Source organism: Marmota flaviventris, chromosome 8, assembly GCF_047511675.1.
Source record: "Marmota flaviventris isolate mMarFla1 chromosome 8, mMarFla1.hap1, whole genome shotgun sequence".
NCBI classification, from domain to species: domain Eukaryota; kingdom Metazoa; phylum Chordata; class Mammalia; order Rodentia; family Sciuridae; genus Marmota; species Marmota flaviventris.
The window spans coordinates 24,121,668-24,144,225 of record NC_092505.1 but is presented as its reverse complement, the minus strand read 5'-3'; the positions used below and the strand labels follow the sequence as shown (position 1 = coordinate 24,144,225).

General features: G+C 34.9%; 1 protein-coding gene and 1 long non-coding RNA gene across 5 annotated transcripts in view; one reads left to right on the top strand and one right to left on the bottom strand.

Annotated features, from left to right (window-relative positions):
* LOC114087678 (uncharacterized) overlaps window positions 1-10,762 on the top strand; it is a 38,658-nt gene extending 27,896 nt beyond the window's left edge. For both annotated transcript variants that reach the window (XR_003581875.2, XR_003581876.2), the window contains exon 5: window positions 10,434-10,762. This is a non-coding gene — a long non-coding RNA (uncharacterized lncRNA). The remainder of the gene's footprint in view (window positions 1-10,433) is intronic.
* Window positions 10,763-12,694: 1,932 nt separating this feature from the next.
* The window catches only part of C8H21orf91 (chromosome 8 C21orf91 homolog), a 29,304-nt gene continuing 19,440 nt past the window's right edge, over window positions 12,695-22,558 (bottom strand). For all 3 annotated transcript variants that reach the window (XM_071615119.1, XM_027929226.2, XM_027929227.2), the window contains exons 3-5: window positions 20,130-20,666; window positions 19,140-19,202; window positions 12,695-17,300 (exon numbers count right to left, since the gene is read on the bottom strand). In XM_071615119.1, the coding sequence (XP_071471220.1) occupies window positions 17,134-17,300; window positions 19,140-19,202; window positions 20,130-20,666 (767 nt within the window). In that variant the 3' untranslated portion in view covers window positions 12,695-17,133. The remainder of the gene's footprint in view (window positions 17,301-19,139; window positions 19,203-20,129; window positions 20,667-22,558) is intronic.

Here is a 22,558-nt window from a genome sequence, read left to right as displayed (position 1 = left end):
ATAACTGTTGGAATGTATAATTTCAGCCTGAGGGTTGTTTGCATGGCAAATCCACCAATGCTTAAAAACCCAAACAAATGGGACAAGTAAAAGGAGACAAGAACAGTATGTTATATAAGTAGAATTTAGTAGAACTAATTGGAGCTAGTGATCAAGAGTCCAGATCTTGTTATCTAGCATGCCTGGTCTCATTTCCCAGCTTTACTACTTATCCCTGTTTAATGTAGTTACTACTTCTTATGCTCCAGTTTCCTATCTGTAATGTAATAGTATCCATTTCTTATGTTTATTAACAGGACCTATTTAATACATGTAAAGCAAGAGAACAACTTGTGACACATGGTGATCGCTGTATAATTGTGTTATGATTATTTACTATTATCATTTATTCCAAGTCCTCTGGATTTTAATCTAGTACTTTATTTTTTAATATACTAATATCACCTATAAAATAAGGAAAAGAACCTAATCTGTAGGCTCAAATATATTATTCTAGTAAAAAATTATGTATACAAGTATGTGTGAGTGGATCCCTAAATAGTCTATATTTCAAATAATGGTAGAACAAGAAACTTCAAATAAATATCTGTCTTCCTCTAGACTATTGTAGGTGCCTCCTAAGTAGTATCTCTTTAGTCACCACTCTTAGATGGAGTTTCTTTTCAAAGAAACATTGGAGCTTCTTATACTTGTAGAATTTTTAAGGTCACCAGTGATAAAGCCAGATGTTTTTTTAAAAGATGTTTCTCAAAGAAATGTCTCAAAAGGCAAGCTTATTATAGACTGTTGACATCAATCATCTGTAGGGTACTTTAGATTTGACAACTCATTAGTAGGAGTTATCAATACAAATATTAGCCCCAAGATCAGGAACATACCTACAGAAGTTATGTATTTTTTTAAGGGATGTCAGGTTTTCATCACTGAGCACAATCAGCATTGAATTTATTGTTTTAGTTTTCAAGAATCTTGCTCTGTTCAGAAAACCAAAAAAAAGTACCTTCAACTAAAGGCCAAAATGTAAATGTGTGACACATATTTCCCCCCAGGCAAGTGTACTCACTGCAGATGCCATGACAAGCTATCTTTCTGTTTGATAGTTGATCAGTGACCTGAATGTGTAACTGCAGCAAATCTGCAATGCTAGGAGATTAGATAAGCAAGATTATCTCTAAAATAAACCTCTATTTTTAAAAATGATCTGTTACTCCAGCCAGTTTAATGGCTATCAAAATTTGGAAAGAGCATATTCATAAATTCACTTCATTCTCTCAGCATTAATTTAATGGCACCCATTAACTACAGTCCCTGTGCAAGGGGTGAGAATATGAAGACTAAGAGATACTGTCCTTGCCTTTAGGGCATTTTCAGTCTTTGACTGAGATGGACCCTAAACAAATATTTGCCAAAATAGAGTTGAAGCAAAGTGTTATAGGAGCATGGAAATTTGGGGAAAACCTTGCCAAGAACATTACTCACTTAAAATAAGTCTTATAAAGAAAAAGAGAATTTCTGGGGAGAGAAGAGAGGGAAGGGTATTCTATAAACCTCGATAGAGCTTACATAGGAATAGAGAAGGACTAACGGCACGGTTTGAACAAGTACCTAAATATTCATATGTTGGAAACGTAATCCTCAAACCCATATGATAACAGTAAAAGGAGACTTTTGGGAGGTACTAAAGGTTAAATGAAGGCATCAATGTAATGGGACATGATGGTGCTATTGGCTTTATAAGAACAGGAAGAGAGACATGAGCTAGCACCCTTGCTCTGTTCTCTGCTACGTTATGATATAGTAAGAAGGACCTTACCAGATGCCAATGGCCATGCTCTTGGACTTCTCAGTCTTCAGAACTGTGAGCTAAATAAACCTCTACACTTTTTACAAATGACCAGGTCTTAGGTATTTTGATATAGCAATGGAAAATGGTTTATGACAGATATATTTGCAGTATTGATTAGAGAGAACATTTCATAGAAAAGTGTGGTCAGAATTGAACATGATGGTACAGAGCTTTGAATACCCTCTGGGAAGTTATGAACCCCATCCTCAGCCAAAAAAGTACCATCACACTTTATTTTATTTTATTTTTGCAGTGCTGGTGATTGAACTCAAGCCATAGTGCATACTAGGCAAATGTAATGCCACTGAGGTACACCTCTACCCCGTACTTTAACTTCTGCCTTACCAGTCTGGTCATAACCCATGTGCTTTTTCAAAGGTGGCCATGAAAAAAGTGGAAGCCCCAAGATTATCTACCCTTACCGTGTGATTTGTAATGCTCTGGAAGGACATGGAACATCTTTTGAAATAAATCTTGATCTGTCTATTTTGAGCCTCCCATGAGTTAATGAACTTTTGGGGTTGTATTGGGCTTCACTTAGAATAGAGGATCATAGCTGAGTCTAATTTACATTTTTGGTACAATTTAGGTTTTTTAAAGAAGGTCTGAGAAGTCCTTAGGTCTGCACAAACTCCCTCAGGCACCAACTTGGACCCCCTCCTCTGTGTTGGGCTAAGTTTTAAATTCTTTGTACCTCACTTTTTTCATCCATAGAATGGGGATAATAATTGTACCTATCTCATGGAAAAATTGTGAAAAGTAAAATGTGATAAGGCATATAAAACACTAGCATGGGTGCTCTATAAATATTACCCCTTCCCCCAACATGGGTTGCTGTCTCTCTCTCTCTGGATATAGTCTTCATTCTCCTTTGACTGAGTAGCCCTTGGTTTACCCTAAAGGCATCTCTCTCTGAGATCACCCCGACTCCCCATTCTCCCTTGAATATGTATCTACTTCCCTAAATAAGCCACTGTCTATGCCTAAAAAATCCCCCCAAAACAAAAAAAACTCATCTTTCAATAAAACTCTGAATAAAATACTATCTACAAGTAATAAAATAGTATTTTATTACCTATATAATGAATAGTGTGACCAGCAATTTAGAGCTTCTTTCAAATTGTTAACATCTGAAAGTATAGGAATCAATGATTTGTGTTGAAAGCTATTAGGTGATTTTTAAAATTTATTTATTTATTTTTATTCTGTTGTTCTGTATTGAACCCAGGTCCTCTCTCATGCCAGGAAAGTGCTCTACCACAGAGCTTCATCCAAGCTCCATATTTTATTTATATAGACAGTCATGAGTTTACCCCATTATCTTTAGTTCCTGCTAGTCTCATAGGGTTCATTCTAGTTCTCTCCTTTTCTGTATTTGTAACTCTTTGAGGAATGAGAAACCAGGCTTCCATTATCCTTAATATATTTGCTTATTTGATCACCTTCCTGTACATAACCAATCTTTCATGGCGACTTCTGCCCCTTTCCCCCGCACATGCCCTCTTCAGCTCACTGAGGCTCTGACTTAAAAAACCCAGGTCTCCATCTCCCTCTGCTGCCCCCAGGGGTGTTCTCCTAATCCCACTCTGGATCTGACATTCTGCATCAAGCCAACCCTCTCACCTCATGGGAGATCTTGTCTCCTTCATCTCTGGTGACCCTTACCAACAGCCCTATCCCCTATACTCCTTTGGACACCTACTTTGTTAGTTGTACCTAATAGCTCTAAGACTGTATTGTTCCAGAAGGAAATGAGCAGCATAAGTGTTTGGGGTTTTCTTAGGGCATTTTGCTGGTACTATTTCTGACATCTCTAGTAATGACATTTTACCTAGGTCAAGAACTGATCAGAACCACTCAGCACACCCAGCCATGTGGCCAAACTGCAAGATGCATGCAGACATGAATTCTTGCTTAGCAAGAATTCTCTTCCTGTTCATTAGCACAACAGGAAACCAAGCAGTGGGTAATTAGATAGGTTTTCCTTTCACTTCTAATGAGCATTAAGTTAGTGGTAATGACTAAGAGAAGGGCTACTTACCTAAGATTTTCAGTTTGTGTTTAAAAGTTCTATGTATCTAACTGGGTTTCCATTGCAAATTCATTCATGTATAAGATTGGAATTTGGCTTCTTAATGAGCTTCTTTGTTGCTCCAGCTACCTTAAACTTCTTCTCATTAGTTCCAGGATGCAATATAGAAATATATCATTTCTGCCCAAGAGATGCTTGTATTAATAAAGGACATTTGGGGCTTTTGTACATATCATTGTAATTTCCTTCTGTTGACACAGAAAATCTTAACCACACCATGCACAAGCCTTTGAACATACAACTACAAGAAATAATGGTTGTAGCTCCTCTGTTTTGAAGACTTAGTTAGAAGCAGCAAGGTATGCATTTTCTTTTTTTTCCCCGCTAGGTAATAGCAATGGACATTCATACACTTTGACATTTCCTTGTTATGAATTTTGCTGAGACTGGCTTTTTGATGTAAGGAGGCACTGCTGTATTCAGGTTCTAATGATTTGACTTGTTCCCATAGTTTTTGCTGTTTGCCTTTCAGAATAAAGACAACTAAGATAATTCTTGATTCAGTACAAAACTTGCACTGCCTCTCTTGGCTATTTCTGTGGTCCATCAGTGTGGAGAAATAGACTACAAGTCCATTAGACAGAAGATCTTGTGTGACAAAAATAAAAACTAGAAACCTAGTTGGAGACGGTCTCATGTCATGGGAGCTCTGGAAATAGAATCAGGAGATTTTGTGATTTTGTCCTTATCTCTGAGACTAACAGTGCAGAATGTTTGAAAGTTTCTTAAGTGACTTAGGCCACCTGACGTATTAAAGTAGATAAGCAATTTAAAACTGTGCTTTGTAGGCACCCAGGGCACTGTAGATCTCTCAGATCTGCCTCAATGGCTTCTGGTGGCAGGTCAGTAAACTGGGAGGATAGTCACTGAGAGGGATATGAATGGGTCCTTGCCCTAGGAATCTCCCTTGTCTTTTAAATAAAGCAGCAGCTTTGTTTTCATATGTATTATGTATTAGTTGGTCCAGAAGGATGTTCTTTTAAGAAAGGCCTCTGTTATAAGAAAATCAAATTGAACCAGTTCAGAACCACAGACTCTGAAAGACCCCTCTAGCTCTAGTTAGTGGTTTCCTGTGATATTTATATATCTCACATGCTGGTTTATTTTATCCTGTGAGATGAGACCAAAGCGTCAATCTGGAACATGAATTCTTTCCATTTTGATGAAAAGCAGTGGTTCCCTGTAGGATGTAGGAATATTGTCCCATATGTGGTTCACACCAGTTATGAAGATGAGAAGAGACAGAAGCAGCTAAAGAAATGTGATTTTGCATGTCACTAGTTCTACTCTCCTGCATTTTCTTTTAAGTGTAGCAAACTTCTTTGATCTCTCGGTAGAGTAGCAGCAGCAGCAACAGCAGCACAAAGGGCCCCCACATTTTTCTGTTGCTTTTGTGCAGAACAGTTTGGAAGCAAGAGTAGAGGGAAACTTAGCAGGAGGTCCAGATGCTGCCTCTTCTAACTTCAGAGCTATCTAATCAGGACTGCAAGGAACAAACGCACCCACAGTAAGACTGCCAGCAGCTTAGTTGTTTACCCAGTGAGACGTGGAGAGTTTTGGAGCTCTTCTAACATCACAGACTACGTACATTTGTTTCAAGGGAATGCGTGCTTTGAGCTGGTGGTGGTGATGAATAGTATCTTTCTGACACAGACTAACTCTCTTATGTATGTCCTTTGTGCGGTGGAGATAAGGAGGAGTAAGAGATGAACATGGCAAACATTCAGTGTGAACAACCTTTGATAATTTACCTAAAAATTTTTGGTATTGAATCTATTTAGAGCAGTATATTCATTACTTTTTATATAAAACTAGACTTCAAATTAATTTAGTATTGAACATGAGAAAAAAATCAGATAAATGTTTTATTTGTCTTTGTTAATGAAGAACTGTTAAAAAATAACAAGAAGCCCTGTTAGAATATATAAAAAAATCCAGGGTACTATGAGTCTGTTGAATACATTTCCTTCTTTAAAGATTATAAAGTCTGCTAGAGGGTGTGGGGAGTGCTGCTTAGAGACAGCTGTCTAAAATAAATAATGCCAGATCTGTGGTTTACAGACTTGTCAAATTCATGGAGTATTAAAGTTGAAAGGAGAGACTCACCATCATGGTCAATTTTATGTGTCACGTGGACTATGCTGTGGTGCTGCCTGTTTGGTCAAACACCAGTCTAGATGTGCATGGAAGTATTTTTAAAAGACATGATTAACATTTAAGTCAGTAGACTTAGTAAAGCAGATTTCCCTCCACAATATATGTGAGCCTCATCTAGTTGGTTGAAGACCTCGAGAGAAGAAAACTGGGGTCCCTAAGCAGGAAGGAATTCTGCCTCCAAACTCTGTTTTGGACTCAGTATTGCAACATTAATGCTTGCTAGAATCTCCATCTTGCCTGCAGATTTGAGACTTGCCATATGAACCTCTCTTTCTCGATATATATGTGTATATATGTATATGGTGTGTGAGTATGTATACACACACACACACACACACACATATATATAGTCTGTTTCTTTGAAAATTCCTGACACATAGGATCGTGCTTTTAATTTGACCAAGGACTTAAAATTTTTAAAAAATCTAAAACACCAAATAATAAACCAAATAAAAAAATATGAAGACCTATCATCCATTGTCATCTTCCCTATAATAGGAAAGATGTAATCTCAGAATAAAGGAAAACTCTGTTGATTAAATAAAGTATGTTCTAGTAAACAGTTACCACACCACCTTCACACTTCTCATTTTCCGTGCACAGGTGGAAATGTCACTGAACCAGCCATTAGGAATTGGGTTCTTGGGGACCCATCTTCTGATGGTGTGTCAGAACCATCCATGCCACTGTTAGTCCTGAGAGAGCATCACTCCAAATAGTTTCCCCTGATATAAGAATGTAGAAGAATAACAAGTTGTCAAAACTTTTATAGTGCTTTTTCTTCCCTTTCTGCAACCTACATGCTCAAAAATAGTATGTGGAGAATTGTGTAGCTTATGTACTAGGTTGACCCAGCTGTCTTTTTTGCTATAGCTGATAATAGAAAGATCTTGCTGTAACAAGCTTCTTCAAGGAAACCACACTTCCTTTGTGCCTTAGTGGCTCAGTACTGCTGTTTCTGCAGGTGCTGGGGTGATTTTCCACTGCAAATTTCTTAACATTCATATTATCTGTAGAATGTGATTGCCGGAAGTTCCCCTAAGGATCAAGTTCACTTCCATTTTCAGCAGATGAGAGCACAGAAGGGAAAAGAGGTAGAAAGGTGCCCAGTGTGGCAGAGAAGGATTAGAACTGAACTTCCTGAGTGTGAGGCTGGCAATCCCCTTGCTCATTAGAACTTCCTTTTCTGCCTTCCTTACTTTTCAATTCAATTGCTCTTTTCCCCTAAAATGGCATGCCTCCTTTTACATTGCGGTTTTCTTTGCTTTGAAGTTATAGATCTGAAACTCTGAGGTTGGCTGTGTCTTGGCTTTCATCCACATTCTGTATGCTGACCTATAATCTTACAATCTTCTCCAATTTAGGTCAAGTTTTTCCAGAATTTTATTTGGTAAATCTTGATACTTAACTGACCTATAAGGGCTTGGCCTTTGAAACAGTCTTAGTTCACTTTTGTCTCTATAGCGGGCAAATGAAATTATTACTTGAAATGAATTAAGTTAAAGCTACAGAATTCTGATTTTTCTCCACACACCATTTATACTAGCTCTTCAAATTTCTCATTTTTCCAGCACTTGCAATTTCATCTATTGAGTAGGGTTTCTGTGGCTATTCTCGAGCCACACATTTATCTGAGTCTCAGTTTAGTTTACTCCAATTAAAAATATACAACAAAATATGAACGCAAATTTAGAGAACTTCATCCATTGGTGATTCATAGACCTTAGTTCCCACCTTTTCTGAACAGTCCAGCAAATTTCCTGTGGTAATCTGGGCTCCTCTCACTACTCCGGAAGAAACTGTGAAGCCCTTCACCATTTCCCTGAGCCTCTGACTCCATTAGCTCTTCCTTTTCTGCCACAGAAAATAAAGGCAATCAAGTAAGGATTTTCTCAACCTTCTCTCCAATGAATTTCCTTCAAATACACTCATCTGCAGTTTTACCTTCTTCTCAATGTCAAGCCTGAGGTGATCCTAAACCTCATTCAAAGACAAGTCATTCTAGGGGGGATGTCCAACTCTGGCTCTTCAGGTCTTGATTCTTTTTAACTATTGCGACCTCTTCATCTTTAGCCTTTCTGCTATATCTGTCATCTTAGTATTTACTCATGCTTAAGTACTTTCCAACTTAAAAAAACAAACAAACAAAAAACTTGGACCCACATCCTGACTGCCTGAACTTTACTTTGGCTAAACTTCTTAAAAGAGATCCTACCCCAAATCCAGAGAGATCATCTGTACCCACAATTAAAAAAAATACATAGTTGTAGATGAATGGCATGCCTTTAGTTTATTTCCTTAGTTTTGGTGCTGAGGATTGAACCCAGTGCCTCACACTTGCTAGGCAAGCGTTCTGCTTTTGAATCCCAGCCCCAGCACCCACACTTCTATCCATTGTGATCCAATTTTGTTCCCAGAGATCTTTTAAACTGTTCTTAGTAAATTCTTGGTTGATAAATCCAATGTACATTTTTCAATAGTGATTTTTTTTATTTGTAATTTTTTGGTGGGATCCTTTAGTTGACCAACAATCTTATTGGCTTCTATGTCCCCTGGATCCAAAATTTGTAGGGTTTGGTGGAGTGCCTGGCACATAATGCTTTGATGAATCGAAATGGAAAAAAAAATATGGATCAGATGGCATAGGCTATAATATCTTGCTTGAAAGATCTTTGAATAGAAAAGCAGTATCACATTCTTTTGGAAAGTGAACTATAGGGCAATGGATGGTTTGAAGCACTGGTTTGTTAAGTGCTGTGTGGAACCAATTAAAGGAAAAATTCTTGGACTTCACTCCTGACCTACTGATTCAGAAAATCTGGAGGTGAGGCCCATTAATGTGCATATTTGATGAAACACAAAATTTAGGGAATCACTGGTTTAGAGGAGAAATGAAAACAGCTATCAAAAGCTATAAAGTCTGGAAGGTGAAATAGAGTGAGGTACGTGCAGAGAATATGTAGTAGTTAACCACTTACTGAAAGGGGGCTCAGACATTTTGGGGGATTGGGGTTGGGGAGCTACTGATTTAGAGGACAGGCAGCCCCCGTACTATCTATGAAATCTGTCATTCACTCATTCATTCAATAGATGGTTACTGGAAGGCTTGGTATTACCAAAAACCCAGGCCGACCCCTGCATGATCATCACTGTTCTATTAGACCACTCCTTCCAAGATCCTTGTAGATAGAAACTGAGCAATTTTAGTTATTAGTGGCAGACAGTGGGGTTTCTCTAAGACACATCTCCTGTGAACACAGAATACTCAACAACCAAACTTAACATCTGCCATTACCAAGAGGTTTAATTTTTCTTCACAAAAAGTTTCAGCTGATCCAATAGGCAGTCATGAGGCCCTGAAGGAGTTTAGATATCCAGTGGCTCTCAGTAGTACAGTTCTACAAACCAGTTTCCTAAGATCTCCGAGGTAGGAGTGTACTAGATATAGAATAGAACTCTTGATTGTAAGCTAGAGAAAGCCAACTAGTTGATTTAGGCTGAAAAGAAATGTAATCAATGGACAAAAACCAATCAGAAAGCTGGGAAACCACAGGAACAATGGCACCTAATCAGTTAGGTTCATAGTCAAATATACACATAGCAATGGCTACTATTCAACACCAGATGCCAGCTCACCTATGGCCTCACTGAATGTGGATAGTGGCTATTGTGCCCTATTGATAATTAGAACTGATGCTTTCAACATGGACTCCTGCTTATCCAGTTTTTTTTTTTTTCTTTCCCTCTTCACTAGACAGAGAATGATGTCCCATATGCAAAGGAGGTTGGGATAGCAAATTTTTGCTTCTAGAGGTGGTTTGGTGGATTGTGCCATCCAAACTATGGGATGGGATTCATATGTGGAGGAATGATGATTATTATTATTATTAATTAAGAAAGAAAATCCACTGATGTAAACCTGCAGGTCATAAGCAATTTTCAAGTTAGAAGGAACTTAACACATCATTTAGATCAGACTCCAAAAATAAACCCCCTTAAAATGCTTTTTAAAAACCAATATCAGTAAATTATATAAAAGGGCATTTTTTTCTGTCTATAGCTGCCCCCTCCTATTTTATTCAAACTTACACTTGCTTGTCAACCTCTAAGATACCTACAAAAAAAATCTGAGTTCTATTGTGACATTAAACAAATGAAAAAAACAAACTATTTTAACAGTTTTAAAAATTTCTAGAAGGCTGAGCAACTGAGCAGGAACAAAATTTAGTGAATCCAAGCTTAGAAAAGTCTAGCTGAATTTCCTTTAATGTCACAGAGTAGTTATTGCTAAACAGGAGAACTTTGTGGTCTGCTATCAACATTTTTTTTTCAAACCAGACTCTTGGCCTCCATTTCCTGAAAAACAAAGTACTACGACTTAAAAGTTTGAAGAGATTTTCCAGGGTTAAGATTCTTCTAGCAAGAAAACATAGGGGAAACACTTGATTGGCATAGGTAATGATTAACTGGATAGGAACTTTTGGGCAGGCACAGTGTGTCTGGAGGTGGATCACTGGGGGCATCCCTTTGGGGTTTATATTTTGTCTATGGTGAGCAGAGCTGTTTCTTGGTGGCCATGTCCTGAGCTGCTTTCATCCCCCATGCCCTTCTGCTTTGATCTGTCCCAGAGCAGTGGAGTTGGCCCTCTAGGGACTGAGATCTCTGAAACTATGAGCCCTTAATAAACTTTTCTCCTCTAATTGTTCCTGTCAGGTCTTTTGGTCATAGTAATGAAAAAGCTTACTAAAACATGATCTGAATAGATACTTCTCAAAAGTATAAATGGTCAATAAAAATATATTAAAAAATGCTCCATATTTTTAGCTGTCAGGGAATGTGAGTCAAAAACTGTACTGAGATTCCAACCTACTACAGTTAGAATGGCTATTATGAGAACTAGAACTGCCCCCCAACCCCCAAATCACAAATGCTGATAAGGGTGTGGAGAAAAATGCTTATATACTGTTGGTGAGAATGGGAGTATGATAATTAGTACATGCACTATGGGGAACAGTATTGGGGTTCCTCAAAAACTAAAAGTATAACTACCACATGATCCAGTTATTCTACTCCCTGGTTACATATCCAAAGGAAATGAAGTCAGCATATAAAAGCAATACCCATATACCCATGTTTATTGTGTTACTATTCACAGTGGCCAAGATCAGCAATCAGCCTTCTTGTCCATTAGATGAACAAATAAAGAAAATAAGGTATATATATAAACAATGATGTACAACTCATCATAAAGAATGAAATCCTGCCATTTGCATGCAAATGGATAGAATTGGAAGACATGTTAAGTGAAATAAACCAGGGCGAGTTTTGCATGTTTTCTTTCCCAAAACAACAATCAATTAATCAAAAAGACCTGAAAGCAGCAAAGGGACTCTTAGGTTAGGAAAGGGGTATAGGAGAGGGTAGAAGGGAGGGTAGACACGAAAAAAACATGATATATGCTTATATGGAAATGCCACAGTTAAACCTATTAATTTGTATAATTAATCTCTGTTAATAATTACAATTTTTTTCTATTAAATGTTTCAATTCTCAAATATTTATTCATAATCTGCCTCTGATCTTTTGAAGATTTACCTAGTTTTAAATTGTTACCACAAACACATCATATAAAAATAACTTGAAGTATTATTAAAAGGGCAATTTGTTATATCCAGATTCATAATGCTAATACCACACAAAGAATATTAAAAATAGATGAAGATCTCAAATATTTTATTTTCCTATTTTTAATATTCTTTAAAAATCCAGTTAAAAAAAATTCCTAACAGTTTTATTCTTAGTAGTTCAAAGTGGAAACAACCCAAACACATCCATGAACTTCAGAGTGGAGAGAGGATAAACAGACTGATTTCAATACATTCATACAAAGGAACACCAGTCAGCAAAAAATGGGAATGCACTATTGATCTAACATGCACTACACTGAGCTAACATGAATGAATTTCAAAAGCATACAGATGAGTGAAAAAAGTCAGAGGCAAAAGAGTACATACTGTATAAGTACACTTAAAATTCTAAGGCAGGCACAGGAAAATTATGGTGATAGAGATCAGAACTATAGGCGGAGATGGAGTGAAACAATTAGAAAGGGGAGCAAAGGTAGTAATAACTGAATACCTATATACATTTGTTAAAACTCAAAACAATGTCCTTAAAACATCACACACTAATTTATTTATTTTGCAGTTTGTACTTGCCTAACACATTATTAGGCAAATACTCTCCACTGAACTTCTCCCCTAGCCCTGCACTCCAGTTTAAAAAATTACACATATATCCAGTAAGTCACAGGAATCCTTTGAATCTTTATTTCCTGCTTCTGAAATCTTGGGACACAGGGACTATCAAGTATCAAAGACAATGTAGAAAGAAAAAAAATAATGTAAGAGTCTCATAAGCCTTATTTTTTGGGCACAGTGTTGGGGATGGAGCCCATGGCCTTGCACATGCCAGATAAGCACTCTAATGTTGAACTATGTCTCCAGCAAGACAATTCTAAGTTAGACTCCCTAAACGTGAAACATAACTCTCATTACAAGTCAACTTTTAAAAAAATAGGCACTCTTAAATACATGCGCTGAAGGTAGCAGATAACAAAATATTTATTTTATTGTAAAATTAAAAATAGTAGACAAGCATATATACAGTTCCAAAGCAGAATACAAATATATAAATTATTGCAATTTTCAAAGAAAATATAACAACAAATAATGTCTAAATAAACTTTTTTGAAACAAACCTAGTTTTAACCATAGCAGTTTCATTTTCTTTTTTTCAAATGTCTCAGCACAATTTTGTAAAATATATTTGTAACATCAAGCAAGATTAGCTCAATGATCATAGTATATGTTACTCAGATTTAAAGCAAGATTTATACATACAGACACATTATAAAAGTAGAAATGGCATTCAACAGCAATTACTACCAAATACTTTCTAAATTGCCTCTTTTGAAAGTAGTAGGATAGGGAAAAAAAATTAGACAAGTTTAAACGAATCTAAACCACTCTTTAGTGCACTTGGGGGAAGTTTAATTAACACTTTTTTTTGGGAAAGGGTAATATTCATCTCCATGATTTTTTGTTGTTGCACTTTGGTAAGTTTAAAATTCAAAATCAGTGAGATGCACTTCTAATATGAACTAAACTAAAAACAGCAGAGAAAGTTATGTTATAAACTAGGTGTTAAAAAAATTAATGGTACCAACTTGCAATAATATGATTCACAGCAAAGTAATCATATAACCATAGCCTGAAGTTGCTTAATAGGTTAGCCTACACCATAACAATGACAAATGTGAAAGGCAAATATGGAGATGCAAGATGGAACCTCAATATCCCAAACACAGAATTGTAGCCCTCCTCCTTTGTGCCAAATCCCATTATCTTATTACTCTGGTAAATAAATGCTCCTTTATCCCATTACCACTTAACTTCGCAAACGTAACTTGTTGAGAGCTTTATCTCTTACTAAGTTTTACCACAGATTTCCTCAAATAATCATTTCCACAAATCTGAAGTGAAAAATGCAATCATATACTGAAATCAAATCAGTTATGTTTGCTTTACAGTCACATCTGAACAGATGGTATCTGAAAATCTTATAGAATATTAAACTCAATATGTACTTAAAATACTCAAATATCTTATTTTAGCATAAGCAATAATAACATGTCTATAAATGAACTGGCAAAAGTCATAAAATATAACACTACAAGGATTTTACACAATATTCCATTTAAAAGTTTTCATGTACATCTAACTTTACAGTTATTAAACTGAACCTAATAGACTATACAAATAGTTTAAAATTTCTACTTAACTTTAGAGCTCATACATTTTTTATGACATTTTACAATGTTAACAATGAAAGCAGACTTCCTCTAAAATGAAACAATAAAATCAAAATAGGTAAACTTTAACACAAAAATAGATCTAAAAAACTTATTTAAAAAAACTAGCAAAAACTGATAAGTCTCAACAGTGTAAACACCAAGGTAAACACCAAGGTAAACAATTATTTAAAAAAACCCAAAACACTTTAAACCATTTTCAATGGCAGAAATACTGTAAAACAAAACCAAGAAATCTAACAAGATGACAATAAAATATATTTTGATTATATTTTTTAATAATTTTCCAACATGAACTTTCTATTTAAAAATAACTCTTAAATGCATATAAAAATGGGCACTTTATGGTAAAATGAACACGTACTTTGAAAAACTAAGAACATCTCTTTGCTCTGATATCAGCATATGGGAAAGAAACTACATAATGGAATAGAACATCATTTGGCTGCCTGAATCATGTTATTGGTATCTCAAGTGCATGTCTTTTTAAGGACTTAGATATTAATACCAGGATCAATGGATAAGATGATGAATCTCAAAAGTAAATATTACAACAATTTAAACACTTTATTTAGTTACTTATCTTTTTGTGATGCTGGGTATCAAATCCAAGGCCTTACCACATTTGACTTCCAGTTTTCTAAAACTCAATTTGTCTAATTATGAAACTAATACAAAAAAAAAAAAAAAAAAAAAAAGCTCTGAAAAAATGTCAGTAATGTCTCACTAGCAGTGTTTTTTTTTTTTTTGCCATTTTTGAAACTGAAGCCATACGTGAGATATTTTTCTAAACTTTCTCAAAATGTACTAACAACTGTACAAAACAGCCAAATATGGAATTTGTGATTTCATGTTCTCTCAAGATATAATTCAACTCTGTTCCTGAACCTTATTTTAGCATACAATACTTGCATATTCAATCAACAAAGGATGAGAATATATAAGTTTACCAAATATTTGGATAGACTGCTATGCAAAATATTTCAAAATTTTTTTCCTAGAAGTTCATCTGAGTAAGTACTAGTGTGAATACCAGCACCATAGACAGTTTAGGAGCACCTTTCCCTTGAAAACAAGCTTAAGCTGAACTATCTAAATGGAATAAATAGAAGTCCTCAATTAAACCTTAGTACATGCACAATCCTACCCAATCATTCTGAACTCATTAGTAAAAGCTATGTATTTGCCAAAAAACTCTAAGGGATAAGCAAACATTTCCTTTGGATAACACTACTGTATTTAGGACTGTACCATATGGCTCATATTCTGGAAATATGCTACTACTGATATGAAATGCAACACATCCCAAACTTTTATGACTGTCCCAAAGTTATCTAAACAGAAGCCCAAATATGTGCAACTGCTCAGGCTGGTAACATTCTTAATGAATTATGCCAAAAAAGAGTAAAGTCAAATTTAAAAATGTAACCATAATAACTAAGCACTAAAATACTAACTGGCATAATCAGCACAAGTCTTTAGTCAACGTATACATTTGGATATTTTCATATTGCACATATTCAATTTAAAGCTTATTAAAACTAAGGCAATGCATCCACATTCCTACTCCCTGGATTTTAAATTCATTCTGGATGACTCAAAGAATTGAGAGAAACTGAAAGAATATTTCAAGAGCTCCCTATAAAAAGCTTGACAGTTATGTCACATTTTAAAGAAAAATAAAATCAATGAGATTAGCAATTATTATCCTCAGTCCAGTTTCATACATCTTAGCATTATAGAAAGTTCCCTTCAATGAGACTGAAGAATATCTTTGTGTATTTAAATACTGTTTGTGTTTAAGACTAAAATCTGACCCAACCTAGGATAAGCTGCCAAATTTAAGCAGAAGTCATTCATATCTTTATGTATGAGGCTGCTGAGTGAATAGACAGACTTCTCAGTAGATTCTTTCAACCAAAGGATCTACCTCATAAATACATTCTAAGCACCAGCTGAAAACAGAATTTAGAATCCACTGGTATTTTGCATTGATGATAGTATTTGCTGTAATACATTATTAAAACTATCTAGCTGCTTGATAGTTTTAACTTAACATCTATTAGTTAACAACTCTTTGGAAACATCATAGGCAGCTTATAAGCATAACCTTCTAAACATGGGATTATTGAATTAGAAGCTTTATTTTTCTAATGTCAAGCAATGTTATCTTAGATTCTAAAATTTAGAAAAACACCTTACAAAGCTTTCTTGGAACACTAATTTCAATGACACTGATAACAGAATTCGGACAATTTAAGAATTCTTGAAATTATGTGAAGTGGGAAATAAGTTTTTTCCAAAATAGGACACTTTCAAATTGAAGATATTACTTTTGACTTGGAAGTGAGGCTTGACTTACTCTATCTAAATTTTAACACAACGAAGTCATTAGAATGAAAGTAATAATAAAGTAGAAAAGGTTTTCACTTCTATGGAGGCAAAATTAGATTAGTATTTTCTTCCTAAGCCATCTCAGAACTACTTTTGTTAGAAAATAATAATGTATTTTATATACTTGGATATTTATTTTAAAAAGTTATTCTTATTTTCATAAGTTATTAGAAGTTAAAACAACTCAATTAGATAGATTTCTACTCCAAAATACATTTATCTTTGGAAGGAAAGATAACAACTGTAAAAACATCATATTTAAGAGAATAAAATGAAGTGATCTGAAATATAGGTGAGCATATTCACACATATAAGTGTAAATACACAAAGCCATTCAAATACACATTTACAAAGAGAATGAAAATAGCATTTTTATATATAAAAATTTTTATATTAAAATATTGCTCATAGTAAATAAGAGGTGCTTATTATGAATTCCATTTCCCTTTTAAAATTATCTTTAGTAATTCAGGCTAATATATGGAGTTTGTTAATCTATTGTTTTGACAATAAAATCACACTGTAACAGTATATTTAAACATACACGTGATAAAAGTTAGGGAGAGGCATTTAGTGATTATGAGAAAGATTCCCAAAATGAAGCCAAATGATTATCCTAGAAGACTAGGTTATAATGATCTGCTTTATTAGACAAAGATGTTAAATACTGTGCCTTAGGCTTTGCAAATTTAATGACCATAAAAAAATGGACCGTAACCTTCTTTAAAACTTCAAGTTGCATTCTTGGCAGACTGATAAAAAATAATTAGTTCAGTTGTTTATGGGTAGGTGTGTCTTCATTCCTGTTCGTCCTACTTGTAGGCATGGTAACTTGGAATAGTTCTTGAGAAGCTGTTCAATGGCGACATGACGGACATGGAGCTCTGAAGATAAAGAATCTTTTTCTTGTACTTGATGTGTTAACTCTTCAAATACTTCTGTAGAGATTTTAAAAAATTGCCTTTTTAGTACACAGAAAACTAAAGCTAATCCTATGACTTATATTTTCAAAATATATAAGTACTCTGAAAGGAATGCATTGGGAAAATTTAAGCAATGAAATTGAATTGACTTCAAGGAAAGAGCTGGGTTCTCAAAGATTATTTAGTTCTGATCATCCTTGGAAGTCTCTGTAGTTTGAAACTTAAAAGAGTCATAAGCAATAACTACAGACCCATACAGCAGAAATGGTGGTTACCATTACAGCTGAGCCACTTCTCAATTAGGATCTCTAAATAGGTTTCACCAATACGCAATAAAATTTATGTGTGCATAGAAAGTGCCCATTAATAACCAGGTCTGGAAACTTCTCTAAGAGGCTTTGGAATCAGATTATCAAAATTTTCAAATTCTTAGTCCTACTATTATGTACCTCAAGAAAGTAATTTATAGCTTTCTATTTCAAATTTCTTTTATGTTTAAGATTGAAAATAATAGTGCTGGGGCACTGTGGCTTATGCCTGTAATCCTAGCAGCTCAGGAGACTGAGACAGGAACATTGCAAGTTCAAAGCCAGCCTCACCAACTTAGTGAGACCCTGTATCAAAATAAAAAATAAAATGGGCTGGGGATGGTTAAGTGCCCTCGTTTCAATTCCTCATTAAAAAAAAAAAAGAAAGTAAACACTAAACAGGGTTACTGCCAGGATGAAATGAGATCATATTTGTAAAATACACAGAATAAGTACTTGATGAATACAAATTGCTATTACTATCATCATCATCATAATCACTCTCAGTCTATAGTTAAGACTATTAGCTTTGGAGTTAAAAATGGTTTAGAATCCTTGATCTGTTACTGATTGAATGGCATAACTTTGTAAAAAATGGCTGAAAGTCTCCAAAGTGCAATATCCTCACCTAAATGGGAACAAATTATAAAGAAAAAAAGAGGGAGATAATTGGGTAATTAGAGCTTTATTAACTCTTGGTGTTAACATCATATTTGATGATGGTAAGGAATTATTAGCATTTTTAAAAGGTATGAGATAATAAGATTGTAGGGTTTTTATTCTTTAATAAAAGTCATCTTTTAGGGAAAATCCTGGAGTGTTTATGGACAAACAATATGTTTTCTGGGACTTATTTTTAAAATAATCCACGCTGGAGAGGAAGTGGGGCAAGAGGAATGGATACAGTAGAAACGAAGAAAAATTAGCTATGCATTGATAATAGCTGAAGCTGGTAAAGATGGGTAAAATTTCACTATGCTGGTGTCACTACATTTATATGTTTTAAAAATTGTTCATAATTAAAATAAAACAAGCCAGGCACTGTGGCACATTTCTGTAATCTCAGGGGCTTGGGAGACTGAGACAGAAGAATTGCTAGTTCAAAGCCAACTTAAACAACATAGGAGGGCCCTAAGCAACTTGGTGAGATCCTATCTCCAAAAAAGGGAAGGGGATGTGGCTGAGTGGTTAAGCACCCTGGGTTCAATCCCTGGTATCCAAAACAAAACAAAAATCAGGGCTAATATTATCTGCCTTAAAGAACTATCAGGGAGCACATCCACAATCCCTGGCACAGTAGTTCATAATCAGTAAAATGTTAGTAACAGGTTAACTCTAGTCTCCATTTTTAATTAGAAAAGAAAAGGACCTATTTCCCCTGCAGTTCATAAAGAAGTTGTTTTCTTATTCTCTTTGCTCTGTAAACTAAAAAATTTAAATTTCTATTTTCCAAATATAAATGCTGCTAAAGCCAATGGTGTCTTGTCACAGAGGATTTCTGATTCAAAATTTTCATGTGAAAAAACATTTAAGAATGATTCTTTACCCTGGATTTGTTGCCGGAGCTTTGCATTCAGTTGCTCTACCTCATCAAGAGTCATCAAATTCACTGAAACATGAAAATACATTCATTGTTACCACTACAATATAATTTGCCTAATATAATAATATTAGTTGCCTAATTAGTTGCCTAATATGGTATCCTATTTTAAAAAATTGCAGTTATCTGCCAACGTAACATTAAAGAGTACCCCAGGATTCATTCATTAGCTCTTATAATATGGAGAACTTTTCAAATACACCTACCAGCAAAAACCACATTTGACATCTCTAGCAGTAACAACCCCTCCAGCAGAAGCAAAAGTTTCACAAAAAATATTTAATAGTAGGTCTGTTGAATTGTGGTATCTCCAATTCTATTTTAGGTTTTAAAAAGTGCTAGTCTTTACCCATCAAGTCCCTTCTGACTCTAAGTATCTGATTCAAAGTCAATTAATATTACCTTAGTTTCTGTGATTTTTATTCATATAAATAGTTACTTTTTCTAATTTTTAAATAAATGCATACATTATTTTTTAGCCTTTAGTAAAAATGTCAGATTTTTGCTTTTAAATGCCACCCCCAGTCAGTCTGGTATTGATTAGCAATGTGACAATGTGTATTAGCCAATAGTTGAGGCTATACTTCTGAACTACATGAACCCTGAACTTGCCAATTGAGTTTGCTGATTCCATTCAATTTAATCATTAAAATAGCAAAACAAATGATAGAGAACTCCCAAACATCAACATGCGAGACATACACATGACTATTCTAAAGCATAGTGTTTTATAAGCTGCTTTAAATACAAATCATTTTTGCTAAGGTGAATCTTTTATTAAATACTATGCTTAACCAATCTGTGGTTCTAAATCAAAATTCTTGACACATCCCTCATTTATAAAACTGCAAAAACCCAAACAAAACCCCTCTCCAAAACAACCAAACAATACATCCACCCCAAACTTCTGTTTACCTTTCTTCCCATTTCACTTACATTCCTCTCTGCTGTAATGTAGACTCTGGGTCTGGCCATTAGCGTCTGGACTTGAGAGAGTCTCTTCTTTTTTTTGTGCCTGGTTGTGACTGTGAGGCCATAACACGCTGTCATGGCATAAGGTGGCACCTGAATCTTGTAACACAGCAAGGCCAAAGTCTGTATTTTCCCTCTGCTCCAAAATTGTTTGTGTACAATTTGAGATGGCACCTGTACTTCCATCTATCCATTTTGCAGAATATTTTGGTACTTGAGAGTCAAACTGTGGGAGTAATTTTTTATCTGTTTTATGCCTAAAATTAAACAGATGATGTTGGGGATTTTTAGAACATTCGGAATCTGATTCCAGGTCTTTATTCTGTGCATACTGTACAATCCAGTTTATCTTCTTACTCAAAATAGTTTTAACTCCTTCATAAGTACTTTTGGTAAGTTTAGATCGAGAACAATCCTGGTTTGCAATTAAATGGTATTTTTCAAAGCAGTCTTTATGGCCCCTTAATGACTTGGTGTGCAAAAGATTAGATTTTGGTACTCCTATAGGAAAAAAAGAAAGAAACGTTTATGTTTATAAGCTACTTTAAATACAAATCTTAGTAAAACAGTCCCTTATAGCTTATAAATTAGAGGAAAAATGCTACAGAATATTGGCATTAATAATATAAAATGTGGCCTAATAACTTGTGTTTCAATTTAACTATATATTCAGTAATATTCTTATTAAAAAAACAATGTCTTCCTAAGAACTTAATGATTCAATTTTAATCCTAGTCCACCAAGAGTCATTACAAAAAACATTACTGAACCCAGAAGTTTATTCTTCTTTTGGGTGTAGGGTACTGGAGATTGAACTCAGGGGTACTTAACCACTGAGCCACATCCCTAGCACTTTTCTGTATTTTATTTAGAGATAGGGTCTTGCTGAGTTGCTTAGGGCCTCTTTAAGTTGCTGAGGCTGGTTTTGAACTAGTGATCCTACTGCCTCAGCCTCCTAAGCTGCTGGAATTACAGGTGTGTGCCACTGTGCATGGCCAGAACTTTATTCTCATTGACTCCTGGCCTTTTCATCAATGCTTTCCTTACAAATCTTCCTGAAGTGCACACCTGCAAAAGTTTCTTTTATAAGGCTCAATATCAGAAATGCTCAAGCCCCTCCTCCCCCAAACAAAAGGTAAATCATGTTCTTAAATTACTAGTTCTGTTTTTATTGGAGAGATAACCAGAACCAGAAAATATACAATAAAAGTCTTAAAAAGTTAATAAACTGTTTGTCAAGTTAAAAAAAAAAGAAAGAAAAATGAAAGCATATTAATATTATAATATTAATATTTTCACATTTTCATTTTATAGTAAAACTTTCAAGATAATTTTATCTTCAAGAAGAAATGCATTATACACAATTATTATTTATACAGCTGTAAGCTCAATCAGCCAAGATTCAGTAACCAGTACAATTCAATTCACAAAAATTCATTATATACCATAAATAATGAAATTATTTATATTATATACCATAAATAATGAAATTATTTATATTCCACTTTATATTTCCTAATAAACTATTCTAACTTGATTTTTAAAATTTAGAATACATTTTCAAACATATAACAAATACATAATCATATGCTAAATTATCTATCAGTTCCTTCAAAAGTTATCTTAAGCTATGTGAGCATACCTCCTGAACATTAATATTATAGCCACATATGAACAGCTGTTCTCATGAGGTACATTCAAACATCCAAACTTTGTTTTTTCCAATGTGCATAAAAATTGTTAAATAATTTCATAAGACTTTCCTACTTATACGGTAAGCACAAGTTTTATTTACTACTTTGCTGGTGACGATGTGGGGAAAAAGATACACTCATACATTGCTGGTAGGACTACAAATTAATACAACCACATTCCATAAAGCTGTATGAGGATTCCTCAAAAGATTAGGAATGGAACCACCATATGATCCAGCTATCCCACTTGTGGGTATTTATCCAAAAGAACTAAAATGAGCATACTACGGTGATACAGGCACATCAATGTTTAAGCAGTGCAATTCATAATAGCCAAGTCATGGAACCAGCCCAGGTGTCTATCAACAGATGAATGGATTATGAAAATGTGGCATATATACACAATGGATTTTTATTAGCCATAAAGAAGAATGAAATTATAGCATTTGCTAGTAAATGGATGGAAAAGGAGAACATCATGCCAAATGAAATAAACCAGATCCAGAAAGTTAAGGGTTGAATGTTTTCTCTATTATGGGGAAGCTAGAACAAAATAAGGGAAAACAGTGGGGGCAGGAAGGACAGAGCCCAAAGAAATTAGAAGGGAGATCAGTGAGGCAGAGGAAGGGGATCCAAAGGAGGCATGAGGTATAGGAAAAAATGAGCACTTGTGAAATGAAACTGACCAACTTGTACTCT